The following is a 17,807-nucleotide window of genomic DNA, read 5'->3' as shown; positions in this document are numbered from 1 at the left end:
AAAAAATACCACTAAGTTGTGTCCCTCCAGTATCAAACTCTCTCCTACGCTATTGTCCTGTCACATCTTATGAACAATCAGGCTTTCACACGTTGGATTAAAACATCGATGCATAGAGAGCGGCATGGAGCCGAACACTTTTTTCCCCTGCAAGCTCTTTCGGGAAATGCAAAAGTATAATCTGAGTTCCATTAAAAGTGGAGGTTTTTATATTTTAATCCCATGCTTCTCTCTGTGCAACGATTTTTCGTTTTCTTGTTACTGGGGCTTCCATAGGGAGAGATATTTTTACAACGTTTGTCCAGAAGCTTCTTTCGGCGCTCAGCTCATGCCCTCTAATAGGCGAAAAGGAAAAAAGAAAAAGGGAAAACAGACTTAAATGCTATTTTTTCTAGAGCGCATAACCTATGAAGTCCACACAGACTTTGGTCAGTGTAGGTAGATAACACGATTAATCATGATGAAATTATTGATCATAAATTATTATCACAAATGAAATGTAATATATTTTAATTTATTATTATTATTATTATTATTATTATTATTATTATTATTATTATATTTCCCATGGCCGCCGACAACAAAAAATGGTAAGGGGGTGATAAAGCGGCGGATGAACAGGGCGTGTTCGGAGGCTGGGTTAAGCTCTCAGAGCACCGCCTTCCCTATTATATCTTAAACTAAGGCGGGTCCATCGTAGCAAAAAAAAGGGTACACAGCTACACGCGGCCGAATAGAAGTTGGGCATCGGAGGTTTGTGAAGTAGTATCTGATAAGGACGGATCGGGGATCTTCGGAGGGTCTGTCCCTTTGTAAACCTGCTTTCTCCGTCCTGGGAATGCCTACGGAAACTGACGATATTTGCTAGGATCGTGAATGGAAAGTATTCACAAACTGGACCATCACCTTTCAGTTCAATCCCCAAGTCCTGGCATTGTGCTCTATTTGATTACAGGAGCGACAGAACTCCCGAATAATGGAAACCTTCGCTGAGGTAAGACATTTATATTACTATCTACCTATTTTAGAGCTTTATATGGTCAGTTAGATAGGCTATAATAAATGATATAAAATATAAATTAAAATGAAACCGATGAAAGGAATAAGAATGTAGATAATCATCTTTGTTATTTTTTTACCAGAATTCTAGCCTATACATCCATATAATCTCTCTGATCTCAAGTGTCGTAAATGATGTCATTTGCGCCGTCAGCTACAATATCCAGTTAATATTTTTTTACTTGATTGGTAGTAGATTGGTAGTGTTACAGATAACCCATGTTAACCGCTGAAAGTGTTCACTCATTCATACATTGTGTGGTAGTTATAAGACAGCACATTGAATATACGTCGTGTATGATTAATAAACGAAAGCACACAATCGAGCAATTATTCTTTGGTGAAATAGTTCTACGTCTTGTTGCTAACACAAACAATCAGCGATAAATACAGTTATGCATCTTATAGGCTAGACCATAGTCTTCTACAATGTATCAGTTATATACAAAAGCACACATTAATCATGTATTAAAAAAGGCTTTAAAAGTTAATCTATTGACGATAAAAATAACGCAGAAATACAGTTTGTAAAAACTTAATTAGACGGTCTTGAGCAGATCTTGCCGCTGACACTTGGCCGGGCTCAGGTCCCTGCGCACGCCTTGCAAATGTCGCGTATTGATCGATTGTGCTTTTGCTCGCAGCTGTATGATTAGGAGTCAGTATAATGGGAGTCGCCATGGCCGAGGCAGATGCCGGTCGAGGTAGGACTGGATCGGGAGGGGCTTCGGTAAGGAAGGCGTGTCTAAGGGCGTGTTTACACAAATTGTACAGGATGCTCAGCTTCAGTTCGGTAAAAGACAAACAATCTCTTTTTTGAGGAATACCTGCTGACCACTGATTATTTCGAAATTTACTTTAAAAATATTTACTATATTTTTACCAGAGTTTCTCGTGCGACTCGATTAGCCTACAATCAAGGTAAAAGGTAACACCTTGTTCATTTCGAACCGCTTATCCTGGTCAGAGGCGCAGGACGTGACATTTTGATTCTTTGTTTATTAGTTATGCGTGCAGATTAATCTTCCAAATAGTGTCACTGAAGTTAAATTTACAAGTGATGTATATTTGGTATAGGTTCTCTGTGTTCGAGCTATTTGACTTGGGAACTGGACTTATTTTTGAACAATAATTGTTCCAGTCAGACGAAATGAAACAAAGCGCCCCGATTTCCTACGTCAGTAGGTATATTTGACAAAATATCTTACACAAGGAAGCAAAATATTGTAGGGCCCTGTTTCTTTCACGCAATTATGCACATACACCCCGTTTTCCCCTACATTTACCGTTAACAAGTTTTTTTATTTATTTATTTTTTTATTTTTCATTCTCTGTCATTTTCATCTTTGCTATTAAGGTCCCAGCTCCCTTTACAATATTCAGAGTTGGGGTTATTTTCTTTGGGCTCACCTTGCCTCTCTGATTGAAGTTACTGGGGGCTTTTTGCCTGTGAGACTCCAAGGGGGAGAGTGACATTAGGGAATGTGAATCTCTCCCTCCTCCTGGGGGTCTGGGATAATGTTACAGGGCATGAGAGAAGGAGCTTCTTTAAAGTCCCCAAGTGTTTGTTGTTTTAAGGTGCAGTACTGGAGATTATGTGAGGATGACCTACCCATGTCAAACATGCCATCGTTATGTTAGCAGCCGTGGGTCTAGGATATAAAAATTCATATTGTTAGTGCTCATCTCCATTCCCGTCTAACTAGCAGACCCACTACTAGCCCCAAATTGGGTGAAAACACACAGGAAATACAATGCGGAATACAATGAGAGTTTTCTTCCAAAAACCCATGCAAAAAAAAAAAAACACAGAGATCCGTTCATATGCAAGTGTGTGAAGAACGCTGTTTATTTAATTACATGAAAATTTTGTGTAGGTAGTATGAGGTCCCTAGTAAAAGTGTAGTTCGGAAGAATTTGGAAGAGCTCATTAATTATTATTATACTATTCATGGATGGAGGTTGCGGGAAGCTGCGACTGCAGAGAAGGAGCCCATCCCTTTGTGCTTCGAGTGCCTTTTTGCCCTAATGGAGAACATGCTGAGCATGTCCTACATGGCTCCATGACGCACCTACAGGGAAGGAAGTGGCTTCTGCAGTTAAGACTCATTCCCTCTACCACTGGCACTTGCTATAATGCCTTTAAACGGTGTCCAGTCAAACCCTAAGGCTGCTGTTTACGACAGAGCGCATGTCCCTACAAGCCGTCATGCCTTCCCAATTTCTATGGATACCCTGTAATTTTCAGCCGTATCCGTCCATGTACTTATAAACAGCCTCTAAAAGCATTACTCCAAAAAAAATGCTCACATACTGTCATTCCTGAATGTATGGCTGACTCAGAAACAATCCTGAGATCATGGAATTACTCTTGCAAACATCTTTAACCATATAACAGGAATGAGTCTTTTGTTTTTGGACTAAGTCCTGAAATTACTGAAGTATAGGAGCGTAAAAACGATACTGCAGTGTGTACTTTATCTTCAGACAAGGGGTTTCTGCTGCAGCTAATTGGTATACACTAATGTGCATAAGCTTGATCCATTAAGAATGAAAGTCCCAAATTATGGGTGTCATTATAGTATTTGGGGGGCGGCATGGTGGTGCAGTGGTTAGCATTGTTGCCTCACACCTCTGGGACCCGGGTTCGAATCTCCGCCTGGGTCACATGTGTGCGGAGTTTGCATGTTCTCCCCATGTCGTCGTGGGGTTTCCTCCGGGTACTCCAGTTTCCCCCCACAGTCCAAAGACATGGTGAGGCTAATTGGAGTTGCTAAATTGTCTGTAGGAATGCATGTGTGAGTGACTGGTGTGTGAGTGTGTCCTGCAATGGGCTGGCCCCCCGTCCTGGGATGCTCCCTGCCTCGTGCCCATTGCTTCCGGGATAGGCTCCGGATGGATGGATGGATGGATGGATGGATGGATTGTTTAAACACGCTGATCTTACTCTATGAGTAATATTTACTGATGCATAACATTTTTTCCAACATACGCATTACCTTTGGACATTTTACACTGTCCAGTATCACCTTTTGGTTTTGGAAGAATTGCTGTGAGAATGTGAGACGTTTGTGAAAAAACTTTAACATTGCTGTCCGTGGGTTGTTCTGTGCACAGGAAAGTGTATTATACCTTATCAATGATATAGACATTATTGTTACTCTTGAAAGGTGTGTGTTTTATGGCTTTAGAGAGAATTTAAGGAACAGGAAAATTATTTATTATGAAAGTTCACCGTAAACAGATCGATAAATTGGCAATTGTTTCTACATAGTAGGACATTAAATTCTGTCACATACTTCAAGTATGTATTCTTACTGGAGCAGACCATTTGAAACCGTGGGTAACACTGGGTGGGCAACAATGAGTGAAACTTTGAGTCATAGCCCTGCCTGAAACTCTATCATAGCCCCGAATCCACCAAAAACCTGAGCCTTTCTCGGTCAGTTCTTGAGTCACCAGACAGATACACGTTGTAGAGGGTGTGACTCATCTGCGGCTTCTGCTTCAAGTGCCAGGTCACCTGCGACCCAAGCTGGCAATCTGTATCTCTGTATCCTGGCAGATCTACTGCCAGGCAACATTGCCCTTCCACTAGATTTCTGTTTCCTGGTGTCCGATCACTTCTGGTAAGGAAAGGGTGGTACCGGATTCACCTGGCATGGAGCCCCCCAAGGTGGGGTGAATCTGACTTCCTGATACTTGCCCGATTGCCAAAGAATGATCGCGGGACGTTAGTGTTACCCAATAGACCTTTCTGTGTCGCTTCTCCCCCGCCTGTAGCTGCCCCAGTGCGGTCCCTCTGTCCGACCTCAGTGACAAAAATGCTGCGTGTGTGGGGGTGCATCCTCAGTAAGCTCTAACCCTGCTGGTTCAAAATCCCATGTTATTGTATTACTCGAGTTACTTGGTGAAAGCAGCACAAGAAACAACCATGTGTTATGGTGTTTTATCTCTTGGCTGTGAATTTCAATGAAATGAATGTTACTCTCCAGGAGCTGAGGTGACACTCCAGAGCCAGGCTTTATCAGTAGCCTTTGATCTGAGTAATATAACTGATAAGAAGTAATGCTGCCACCAAAGGACATGCGAACTGCTCAGAGAGCCAATGACACAACCTGGAGAAAGGCAAAGTAGCTACAGTATGCACACATTGAGTTGGATGGCAATCAGAGTGAAAAAAGGTTGAATGTATTTAAGAGCATGTGAGTGGATCAGTAAACCTCTACAGGTTTGGAATTAGGGAAAGATAGAGTGATTGGAGCATGGCAGAGGTAGAATGAGGCCTGTAGACTTACTCAGGCTTTAGTGTCTTTATATGTCTTATCTTCATCCAGTATTGGATGGATTCCCTCCTTATTTCTCATGAACCATCAGTATGTATATTTAACACTTTAATGGTGGCCAGCATGGAGAGTATTACCTCTTACCTCTTTCTCTATCCTTGCTGAATGGATCCCTCTCCTGGACTTGCTGATCTTCGGGTTGCATGCCTTGCATTTCAGCTATCATCTCCCGGTTCCAGAAGAATGCTTGCCCTCCAGTAGAGGTGAATCCCAACCCCCCCCCCCCATTCCCCTCTCAAGACATTCGCTCTGTGGGTGTTGTGCTTTACAACCATGTCTGGCACTTCTGTCACCCCCCTTGGGGGGTCCCCCTGTGTTTGCCATCTACTTCTTGCTTTACCAGGCTGAGTCCTGGAAAAGTGGGTTTAATACATAAAACTGGTGTGGCTCCTCTTCACTGTCTCCTCCCAGCCTGGGCTTTTCACCGCCTCCCCACTTTGTCACTTCATCACTCAGGGCTGGGCCTTCCTCTGGCTTCCCCGTGCTGTCTTGAAATGACGAAAGCGTCTGGAATCTCAGCGCTTCCCGTTTCCTGCTGACTAAGTTAGGAGGGAAGCAGAAAACAATGAAGTGCTGTTTGATCAGAGCGGCACCTCCTCTCGTTCTTTCACCATGCTTAGTATTACCATGGCGGTCCAGGTGATGATATTCTCACATCGTCTCATTGACGTTTTACTGATACATGCTTTACTCATACATGTGCTACAAAATGACATGTGCTTTTTAGGGATTGAGGTGTAACATTTCAAAGGAATCCCAGTATCAACAGGCCACTTCTGCACAATTTTTTTTCTTAGCTGAAGAAATCCATTATTTCTGATTTGTACTCCTCTGTCCAGCATTCCGGTTTTATTACTTAAGGGTGAAATGGGAGAGTTCCTGATGAGACTAAAAGCAGTAGCTGTTTCTTCCACCACCATGATACCTGCTGTGCAACTGAGAAAAGTCTTAAATATTTAATTTTGGCTCGTGGGGCTTCTTTGGAGTGTGAGGCGTTTACCACACTATACTTGTGAAGTTCTTGGATTGATGAATAGCGAATGTTACAGCACTAAGGAGGACGGAGCCACGGGTGGGGACACCCAGGACGGCGCGGGTGCTGGATACCGGCTGTGTGAAACGGGCCTTTTTCTGTGATGTATGTGAGGATGACTCTGATATGGAATTACAGAGGAAGCACGTTAGCTTGAGCTCCAGAAAGTGGGCCAATGCTGCGATGCCCAGAAAGGAGGCTTCCCCGCTCGGTACTCTTCCCAGAACGTGACCCCTCCCACCTGGAGTCTCAGTGCTAGTTCACTCATGAGTGCCCTAGTAGCTTTTGCCCTTGGCCTTGTTTCTGTAAAAATGCATGTGCAGTTCACTGGCGAAGGCTGCGATTGGGGTCTTTCAATGGCTGCATTTCGCTCTTGGTCAAGTCGTGTTTTGTCATCCTGCCACGATAAAAATAAAAATCAGTCCCCATCTGACTATGACAGTGTCACTGTCCTAGCAGAGGTTTTGTGTGTGTGTGTGTGTGTGTGTGTTTGTGACGTAATTTGTCACGGTTCAAAGAAAAAAACTGATGTCCCGAGCTGATATCAAAGATCAGCGTCAAGGGTGGTACAGACATTTTCTAATTGAGTGGTATCGAGTACCATAGCCCAATCCAAAGCCAGATGTATTTCATTTTCCACGTCCACCTAATTTACGTGAGTAACACAGATTGTAGGTTTCTGTCACAGGCTGCAGTAAGCTTAAGGCACATGGAAATTCTGTTCCTGTCATGACTGTGGAGTCATTCTGTTTGGAAAATCTTAAAATCCTTAACATTTTAAAAGTCAAAGTAGTCTAACAGCTACTTACAATGTTTGCCATGCCATCCTGTCCAAAGGAGGTAGCAACAGAAGGTGGTTTAAAACAACGAATTTAATTAGGCACCTGCAGAAACATCATAAGGAAGAATTCTGCGAATTCGCAAGGCTGACTCAGACATAGAATGCACCGATGCCTACTGCATGTGCATGTATATTTAAATATTTATTAAAAGGTCAGATCAGGATTGGAATTGGCGGATATAAATACTGAATGGATGGGCTCACGATACCAAAAACAAATGGATCAGGACATCCCTAGAAAAAAACTCACTTTATACCCCAATCAAGAAATGAGGTCAAGGGCTTTAAAGAAGCTAAACTGAAAGTGTGCTAATAACCATATGCATAAGCTATCACTCAAAATGAGCAGCAGCACCAGCATCACATACTGTTACTGCTATTACTACTGCTACCATTATTACTACTGCTATTCCTACTGCTACTGCTAAGGCTACTACTGTCACTATTGCTACTGCTAAGGCTACTGTTGTTACTACTGCAACTACTATGGCTACTGCGGTTACTACTGCTACTGATAAAGCTACTGTTGTTATTACTGCTGCAGCTACTGCTATTACTAGTACTACTGCTCTTACTACTGCTATTCCTACTGCTACTGCTAAGGCTACTACTGTTACTATTGCTACTGCTAAGGCTACTGTTGTTATTACTGCTGCAGCTACTGCTATTACTACTACTACCGCTATTACTGCTGCTACTGCTACAGCTAGTGCTATTACTACTGCAATTACTAATGCTAAGGCTACTGCTGTTACTACTACTTTACTGCTGTACTATTACAACCACGACCACCACCTCCACCACCACCCACTCCCAGTCCCCCTCATACCCACCCTGTTGATTGTGTATAAAACCTTAACAAGCCAATTAACGCAATCAGGGCCAGCTGGGCTGCATCTAACAAAAGCCTGAGGCTTGCAATAAATCACCAAAACAAGGATGACAGCGACTGCTTAATCCCAGCCCTGTACCACTGCCGCGCCTCTGTCAGCTCGCAGTATATGCAGTGTACCATTTATATCATTAAAAAATAAAAGACCTTTAGCAGCAGTGGATAAATTCAGATAAAACTGGCGATTTTACCAAGATGGACGAAATCTTCTGGAATTTATTTTTTCGCTGCACATGAAATTATTACACTGGTAAATTCACTGGGTGTTGCTGGTAAGGATCATGTGACCCCGGTTGTTGATGCTTGCCCCTGTTGTGTAGTTCCCCAATTAACATTTTGGATAGAGGCTGCAAATAGCCATATTTGGGGTGGGAATGGTTTGGCACACATTGGCTGGATGCATCAGCTATTGTGTAAAGCGTGCGGCACAGCCCAGTATGCTGAATTTCAGGTAATGTGACAAAATTGGCTTAAAATCAAGAATATGTCTAATGCATCTGGAGAAATAAGCTCATATGGACCTTGATCCCCCTTCTGTCATGTTGACCACTGAGAATGACTTCGGGAACCTATTTCTGTGAACCACTAGCTGGACTATTTATTTATTTAGTCATATACTTCTGTTAGTCTTCTTCTTATCTTCTTACTTCTTCTGTTCTTTTGGTTTGACCATCTAATTGTCCTAATAATACCCATCCATCCATCCATCCATCTTCCAACCCCATCTCCAATAAAGGGTTGCAGGGTGGCCTAGAGTATATTGCAGGAAGCACACAGACACAGACACACACACAATTTAGAGCTGCCAGTTCACCTAACTGCATTCTTTGTGCTTTAAGATTAAAACCTGTATGCTTCTTCATGAACATTTTGCATAGGGAGCTGTGAAACGGGGCACTGGAGGTCAACGCTGCTCTGAGCTCCTGCCCAGCATGAAGGGAACATTATTTCTAGCAGAGTCATGGTGTTATATTACTGTATTTGATACAATAATGTGAAGCAACAGAATGCATCAGCAATTTGTAACATCCTTGACCACAGATTTATCCAACCTCGAATTTTTCATAAATCCTACATATATTTATAAGCATCATATTAAGTGTGTTAAGGCTTTTCAAGTTATTAGTCATTGGGTACACATTAAATTCAGTATTCATATGTTTAACAGAGCTAATAAAGCAACCAGAGATATAGGGAGTCTATATATTCACTCTGAAGCAGAGTGAAGGTGTTTCAGACTCCTGAAACATGAAATTAAGTCCTTTGTCTGACCTAGTTTGAACACATACCCTTCTGTGTGTGAATAATTGATTTGAACAAACAACTTCAGGGAAGTTGGTGATCTGATAGCAAGTGAGATGAAATATCACTCTGTTGACATCAGTGGGTCCTCATTGGGGGGGGGGGGGGTTCTAGCTATTGAAAAAAATCAGGGGCTAAGTTAAGTTTGCCTGGGGCTTTTGAAGGAAGATTGGCATTTGGGCTAAAATACTTGGGGCTATAGGCTTAAAATATTCAGGGCTATAGCCCCGAGCGATTGGATGAAATGACACCCATAGTCCCAACCCTGTGCCGGAAACACAGAATTACCGCGTTCAGTGTTAGTCTATAGCAGAGGTCACTAACAGTCGGACCGCGGTCCGGGTCCGGACCCAGAAGCTGTCCCATACGGACCCGGACCGATAACCAAAACCAGAAAGTTATGACTTAAAACCTGACGGGGCGCTTCTATTTTAACCGGCCCAGCTTTGTGGTCTTTTCGGTAGTGGTTTACTAGTAGAGCCGCCGTTTCACACGCCAATGAACGTCAAACGCGTTTGACCGCCAAGCAAGATGCAGTTTGGCGTATGCAGCCCTTTGTTTGCGCTAATGGCCATTAGTGTTAATAGCAGCGGCGAAGATAACACCCGCAACCAAAACTGTCCTGAAATCATACAACAGAAAAGCTTCCAAACACAGTATGTATTATATAACATGTTGGATAAATAGACGTAGTTTATTGGTGATTTCATGTTCGTTGAGGTTTCTGCTTTTAACAACTGTAAATTAACTGTTAATAACTGTAAAGCAATGTTATTTGTTAATTTATATAACTCGGGTGAAAAAAATGTATGTTTTCAGGGTAGCCAAATCTCAAGCATCTGGCATGACTCTCACACTTTCAGATTCACGCAGGAAATCTTACGGCAAATCTATATTATTCCATTATAAATTAAAAATTACCTACTTATCTTATCTTATCTTATCTTATCTTATCTTATCTTATCTTAATAGTCTACTTAAATATATACCACACTAAATAGTTAGACATTATGATCTTCCGGACCTTTGCTTCAAGAAATTTTCTCTAACTGGACCTCTCTAAGTTTGAGTTGAATACCTCTGGTCTATAGTATCGTGCATTTACCACAATACTTGGAATGTAGAAACCATTTTAAGAGTTTTTGCCAGTCATGTCCCCAAGCTGATTTTGGGTCATGTTTCAGTGAAAGACCGAGTAGCACGCGGTTCTCTGAACAGCTTGTTAAGCAGGAGTGCTGTAGCCATCATGTACTTGGTGTGTACAGGCCAGAGGAACTGAGTGTATTTTCATGTTGTATACAGTAAAGTAGGTTTAGTTCTTCTGCTGCCCCACTGTTACCTCCTTGCATTCTGCAGCTGATCCTTCAGTAATATGTAATCGGATCAGACTCAGTGGGGGCCAGTTGGGGAGTGATCGGGGGGGTGTTCCTGAGAGATGGGCTCCAGGGGATGAGGTGGGACTCCCTTTTGTTCAGACGAGGGTCCACGGAGCCTGCACCTGAGAAGATTGCCAGGTGGGGCTCCAGGGTTCCTGTGATGCTGCCCTGCTTGACGTGAGCCAGCACCAATCCCCAAAATGCCCAAACTCTCTCTTTTCGAAGGTCTCCATCAGCTGTACCCGAGATGGTTTATGCAGCAGTAAGACTCAGCAGGTCTTAACCTTTTTAAAAAAGGGGAGCTTTGAGGGGTTTGTGCTCCTGAACCTTTCATTTAAAAAGCCTTCAGGCTTAGATATATTCTCTGTAGCCTGTGTGCTTCTGGCAACAGCAACAAAGACGCTTCTCTGATTCCTATAATGAAGAATATTACATTAAGACTGGCTTGTTTTGTAGGTCTCAACTATACCACTGAAAATAGCTTGATTGTGAAATTTAAAGTATGACTTATTTAACTTCCAATCCATCCATCTTACAAGGAGAAGCTAGAGCAGAGGGGCTCTCCATCCCAGAGGTGTTGGGGCCACAGCCTATGTGTGGCTTAGGCCAGACAGCAGAGGGCCCGCCTGTTTGGGGGGGCTGGATGGATGGAGTGTTGTCATTTTCCATCTCTGTCCCATTCAAGGCTATTTCAGACGCACTATGGTTTTTTTGAAATGTATAATTATTAATAGTCAGGGTTTCGCAAGTCAGTCTCCAGATTCGGTTGCTGTTCGGAAAAGTTTTCATGGGTTACACTTTGGGATTAAACACAGACGTTATTCCAGTATAGTGCTAAATAAGTACAATGAGGAATGAGGATTTATGCTTTTCCATTGCGCAAACCTTCCTGCCATGGCTGGATTCAGTTTGTTGATGGGGGGGGGGCATCATTCTTTCATTTGTGACATCATCATTTATCAGAACATGCATTTCCTACCTGGAATAAGGTGCAGCTCCTGACGGTGTGGTGAATGATTTGATTTCCAAACATTCGTTCACATTCATCACACACAGACAGAAAATAAGCATAGACTGGCCCGTCCATTCTAGCTGGCATTTGTTTATCAGTGGAATAAATGGGGCAGTGTAGCAGTATCATATGGGACAGCCTCGGTTTCAGGGCTTATTTTAAGGCAGCAGTTGCTCTCCAGGTAAGTTCATTTATATGCAGCATGATAGGTGTCACTGAAGACTCTCATGACAATTATTAATGCTGATCCCATTCCAGTAAGAAAATATTCAATAAAGCATCACACTAAACACCTTAGACTTAACCTTTGTATTGCCATGGCAGCAGCTGAGGTAAGCATCTTTTGACAGGAGGTCCGTCTTTGGGATTAACATGGTGTTAGGAGGCGGTTATTAGCTGAGTTTGAGGATTTTCCACACTATGTCACATTTTTGTGGTAATTATCAGTAGATTGGTAGATCCCACTGATCTTACCCAAACAGAATTTCTCTGTAAAAATGCAGATTGTGGTCCATTCTAATCTGAGTAATTCAGGTCAGGGCTCTGTTCACTACAGCCTCTGCTGGTTTTGGATGTCACATGATGTATACAGGATAGCTGGGCTATATCGAAACAAAGATAATATGTCATATTTCAATTTAGAAATATCAGGATAAATGATAATATTGAGTCGTCCAAACCCCACTCCCCAAACACACCGACAGACAGACCTGTACTCATATCTTTGTGGGGACTCTCCATTCATTAATATGGGCAAAACCCTAATCCATCCATCCATCCATTTTCCAAACCGCTTATCCTACTGGGTCGCGGGGAGTCCGGAGCCTATCCTGGAAGCAATGGGCACGAGGCAGGGAACAACCCAGGATGGGGGGCCAGCCCATCGCAGACCCTAATCCCAACATGACGACCTTAGTTCCTACCCAGCCAACAAGAGCTTAAAAAATTTTTTTCATTGCAGTCACAGATTTTTATTAAATTGAGTATTAAAAACGGGTATTCATCATGTTGTGGGGACATTGTGTCCCCATAAGATAAGGTATACCCGCTCACGTAATTTTTCTTTAGCCTGAAGAAACAGAAAATGTGAAAGCATGATAAAAAAATATGTATGGTAAACAAATAACTCTGCATTAACCGTCCATGTTAACCGACATTTACATTCACTAGTTACCTTCACGACCACACGAGGAGTTAAAAAATAAAAAAGTCTTTTTTGACTGCATTTGAACAGAAATCCAAATAATAAATCTTTGTTATCTTGCTTTGTGCGTAGAGTAATCCTACTTCCTCATCAGAAAAGCTGACAATTTAGTCACTCTCAGATACCTACACAAGGATACTTGTCTGTTTATTATCGAAAATATGATCTAACAGTAAAATCGGCCAGTGACCAAAAATTTGTCAGGTAACCAAAATAAAAAAATAGGCAAATGTTGTTGTCCTCAGAAGTTTCATTTTAACTCCACCTGCTCTCAGTGGTTCCCATGTTATTATCCATGACTCTACTCAACTGTAGCCAAGTAGAACAATCAGCTCTGTTTAGTGGTGAAGTACATTAAGATGTGTCTATTTCCATATTAGGCATGAAAATTGAATCTAGACTCCTTCATTGTGACCTTCGGTCACCACTGATTAATGCTGTGTGAGGACGGACATTGAGTTTCCACTTAGACTGTTATTTTGGCCTTAGAGTAGGAAGAGGAGAGTAGGAAGGGCAATACTGCGCACTCAGCACTGAATGATGTGGCAGGTGCCCTAAGGGAGAGCCAAACTCCTGGAGTAAGCACTTTAGCTCTGCAGACATCAGTTGTGATCATGGGTGTGGCTGTTTGGGCTGTAGCTCTCTTCGGGATGAGTGCTGTCGTTTTCTTTCTCTATGTGGTCCTTCCCTGGCCAGCCTCGCCTGGGAAGACAGACTCATGTTCTTGGGAGGTGGCAGCATGACTGGCACCATACATCAGCATCTTGAGAAGAAGCTGAATGAAGAGGCTGTAGTGCGTAAGGAACGTTGGTTAATTGTTATGGATCAAGGTCAGATTTGGTGCAGTGGGTGAGACCACATGGATGTCTGTAGTCATACCTGAAACCAGATGCATTGATCCTGGGATTCAGGGACAGGGATGCTACCCTGACTCTTACTTGCTTTATAGGCCTCACTCTAAGTTAAGTAGGATTGGTACAGCAGTGTCTCTCCTCTGGTTGCTGCGCGTCTTTGTGTCTGTCTGGGCCCCGCCTTTCAACTCCCACATGGACAGGATGTCTCCGCCCAGGGACCATATGCTGTGCTCCAAGGCTGATTAACCCTTTTGTTTCCTTAGACCTGCCTGTGACCTCTTAGGGAAACTCCCCTGCCTCATTTTCTGGGTGTAAATCTGCCTGAGGGCACACTGCTTCATTGCAGTCTTTAGACAAATATTTTTAATACTGTCTATCAAACGTACAGAACAGCAGAAGGTGGTTCTGCGTGGGGGCAGATTCAGTGCGTTGTTTAGCCTCGCACTAGTGGCTGCTGTGCCGGTTATAATACTTAAGGTGTTTGTCTGATGCTGTCTGGGGGAATGAATTGGGTGATGCTGGCAGAGGCTGTTACTTGACATGAATACTGTAATGAGAGCTGTCTTTGTCCCAGTCAACTGGAGAAAGTTTGCCTTCAGGGCTCTGATACCTGTTTAACGATGATTGCTTGCCTGTGCGCTCAAGGATTTGTCCAGGCGTCTGTTCTACAATGAACCTTTGTTGTACTGCCTCAGACGCTGTGCAGTAGATGCGGTGCTAGCATGCATTAGCCATGCTGAGGTGAGTGCCATGTAAGCGTGTCCCTCAGGGGCCCCCCCATTACATTAGCACACGTGCCCCCACCCTTCTCTTTTCCATTGTCTCATTCTGGCTGGGCTTATATCTTTCCCTTGGGGCTTGCTTCCATTAGCTAATTTATGATCAGCTGCCTCATCCATCATAAATGCATCTATGTCACTGTGTCACTCCTGCGTGTTTGATCCTATGATGCCACAGACCGTCATTAGAATTCTTATATCTAGCACAGAAATAATGTTCTCTGTAGAACTTCTGATCTGTCTCAAAGAACCTGCAGTGTGGAGCTCTTGTTCTTGCTGGAGAGCAGCTTTTAGAGTAATGAAGTCTTGGTGTCAATAGTGTCAATGGTGCTGCCTTTGGTCATCCATAAATCCCCTGACTTTAGTGTGTAGTGCTGTTAGTCGAAGGCATCTATCGGTGTGGACAACATCCATCGGTTTGATATGCAGGAAATGGCTAACTCTGCTTATCATTAACCAAGCCTCTTAAGGACAAAGCAAGACTTAGCGCAGTGGATCTCTTCCGGAAATCTTCTTATCAGTTGTAGTATGGGCATTATTATTTCCCTTCCTATAAATCACATTATTGATCATGGGCTGGGAAGGCATTGCTCTAACCGCACGCTATTTATTGATTTCCAGTTCTGTTTCTGAATAATAAGTTCAGGCTCCATGTTGGCATGTTGGGGCAAATGGGAATTCCGTCTTGAAGGTGAAATAACAACCGCAATGCTAATGACCAAACAATGAAAGTGCAATTTTAGCTAATTACCTTTCATGTGTGAGATACATGGATCCGTGTCTCGATCAACTGATAATGTCATTGTCTGGCTACAGTCCAGAGACTGAAAGAGAGAACCAGCACTTTGTCAACATGTAAATATTTAAGACTAGCTCATTAGCAGCTTTAGCCTGAATGAGCATCTTTAATGAAGTGGCAGTAATACAATCCAACCCATCGCCATCAGACACCTGGTCTTGTTAATACCATTGTCCTTGTTTTGTAGAGCTGCTGTTTCTGTAGAGCCCATGATCTGTATAATAGTTAGGAGAATGTCTGTTAAACTGTGGTAATTGATCATGGGTCTTATTTGTGTGATTTGCCTTTGTTAGAAAGCCAAAGCTTTGCTGAGACAGATGCATTATGTGATTGAGGTCATGGCAGCACCATTACCCAGTGGTTTTGCTGTTTTATAAATTAGTATTTATTAGGGTTATGATCCAGAGCCTTCTGTAATCAGTTCTAATGTGGCTGGAGCAGAATGGAGAAGAGATCCGCTGTCTGATTCGAATAGCCAGGAGTCTGATATCTTTGTCTAAGTATGGTGATGTATGGAAACTAGGGTAAGTTCCTCTATGACAGACAGTGGCTGCTTCCTCCTGGGGTTTACCTGACAATGCGTATTTGCTCTGCCAAAGTGATCGGCTAACTTTTGTGAAGAGGTTTTCTGCTTGGTTTACACTGCACACTCAGAGCAGTCTTCGCCTTTGTCAGCTGCGTGTGCTGGGGGCTTCGCTGGTTGGAGGTGGGGCCGAGGAGGACCATCTGTTTGCCGAAACCATTCATCCCTCACGCACCTCCCTGGCTCTGCTTCTCTTTCAGGGATTCACATCTGGTCCCTCCTTTTCACGGTACCCCCTCCTGCTCTTCCCCCCTCTGTTGTCCGCCCTTGCTGGAGCAGCGTTGATGAGGATGTGGTAAACCCCACGGGACGACACAAGCGTGGCGACAAAGCTGCCGGCTGGCCCTCCTCCTGAGCCCTTGTAACCTCCCTCTTCCAGTGCAGTGACAGGCACAGGAGAGTCTGACAGAAGTGTCTCTATCAGTCTCTGTAAGGGAAGAAAACAAACATTAGCTCGGTATTAACATCCAGGTTAGCATTAGCGATGCTGATGAGCTGCCCTTCCTGGGGAGAACCTAGATCAAGCTACTTGCTGAGACTGGTTTTACTGAAACGACATGAATTATGAAGTTATGTCTCAGCTTTTGTAATGTAGCCTTTACAAAGAGGTCAGGAGACATTTATATAAGTGTTTGAAATGAAATATTTTCTATGGTGTTTGTAACAGGTAATACTTTAAATGACTGACATGTGAATTACTTGCATTGTATTTATTATGCATTTTCTAACAACCAAACCTTTTGTCATTCCTCCTGCCTTCACTTTTACATCAAGCTGCTGTCTTTGCCCCGTCTTGCATGCTACACCCTTTTTGTTAGGGCATGTGCCTCCTAATCTTCTGGGCCAGGGATCGTCAGCCTGTCCAAACACAGACAAATGAATCCAAAGCAAAATGTTTTGAGAAAAAAATAAAGCAATTTAGGCCAGTGTTTCCTAACCCTGTCCTCGTGGACCTACAGACAGGCCATGTTTTTCCTCCCTCCCAGCTCCCTGTCAAACAGTCCACATTTCTGCTCCCTCCCAGTTCCCTGTCAAACAGTCCACATTTCTGCTCCCTCCCAGCTTCCTGTCACACAGTCCACATTTCTGCAGTAGGGAGCTGGCTGATAACAAAAAAACGAGGACTGGATTGGGAAACACCGATGTAGGCACCTTGTCTGTAGTACAAGTTGCATTTTGATCAAAATGTGCATCTGAATTGGCCATGGTGTCGAGCTCTACTCTAGGCCCATAGCCAGCACCTAGCCTCCGTCTGTCGTACACACCAGCTACACAGCCACCTCGCTGGGTTCACTCACGCACGGCACCTGTACCTACTTGGGGGCTTCAGGCGCAGCAGTAGTCAGTAACCCTTTAATGGTGTGTTTCCATTTACTAAGCTCTGCTACTAAATCTGGAATGTTATTTTTAAAGATCCGGCTTGAACGGGAAAGTGCCTCCATACTGTTTGTAACTGCGAGCACCTTTATAGTGAAGTTAGTCATTCCGCGGTCATGCTGAATTTCAGTGTTTACTCATCGTGCCCGTCGACGGTCCCGGCGTGTCCGTGTGATGTTGTGTAATGGTGACTCTGTAGTCCGAGCAGAGAGAGTGAGATCGTGTTTCTGTAAAAGCCTTCTTCCTCCGCTGCTCCAGAAAAGCAGCACTCAGGCTCTGTCCCTCCTCTCCTCACTCTCCTCATGTACTTGACTCTGTCCTTTCGCTATTTATTTCAGTCCCTTGTTGCT

At 43.4% G+C, this 17,807-nt stretch overlaps 1 protein-coding gene across 1 annotated transcript in view; it reads left to right on the top strand.

Annotated features, from left to right (window-relative positions):
* Positions 1–738: 738 nt before the first annotated feature.
* The window catches only part of myo10l3 (myosin X, like 3), a 54,028-nt gene continuing 36,959 nt past the window's right edge, over positions 739–17,807 (top strand). The window contains exon 1 of the mRNA XM_049014223.1: positions 739–994. Coding sequence (XP_048870180.1) covers positions 977–994 — 18 coding nt within the window. The 5' untranslated portion in view covers positions 739–976. The remainder of the gene's footprint in view (positions 995–17,807) is intronic.

Source organism: Brienomyrus brachyistius, chromosome 1 (assembly GCF_023856365.1).
Source record: "Brienomyrus brachyistius isolate T26 chromosome 1, BBRACH_0.4, whole genome shotgun sequence".
Classification (NCBI taxonomy): domain Eukaryota; kingdom Metazoa; phylum Chordata; class Actinopteri; order Osteoglossiformes; family Mormyridae; genus Brienomyrus; species Brienomyrus brachyistius.
This window is presented reverse-complemented; position numbering and strand designations above follow the sequence as displayed.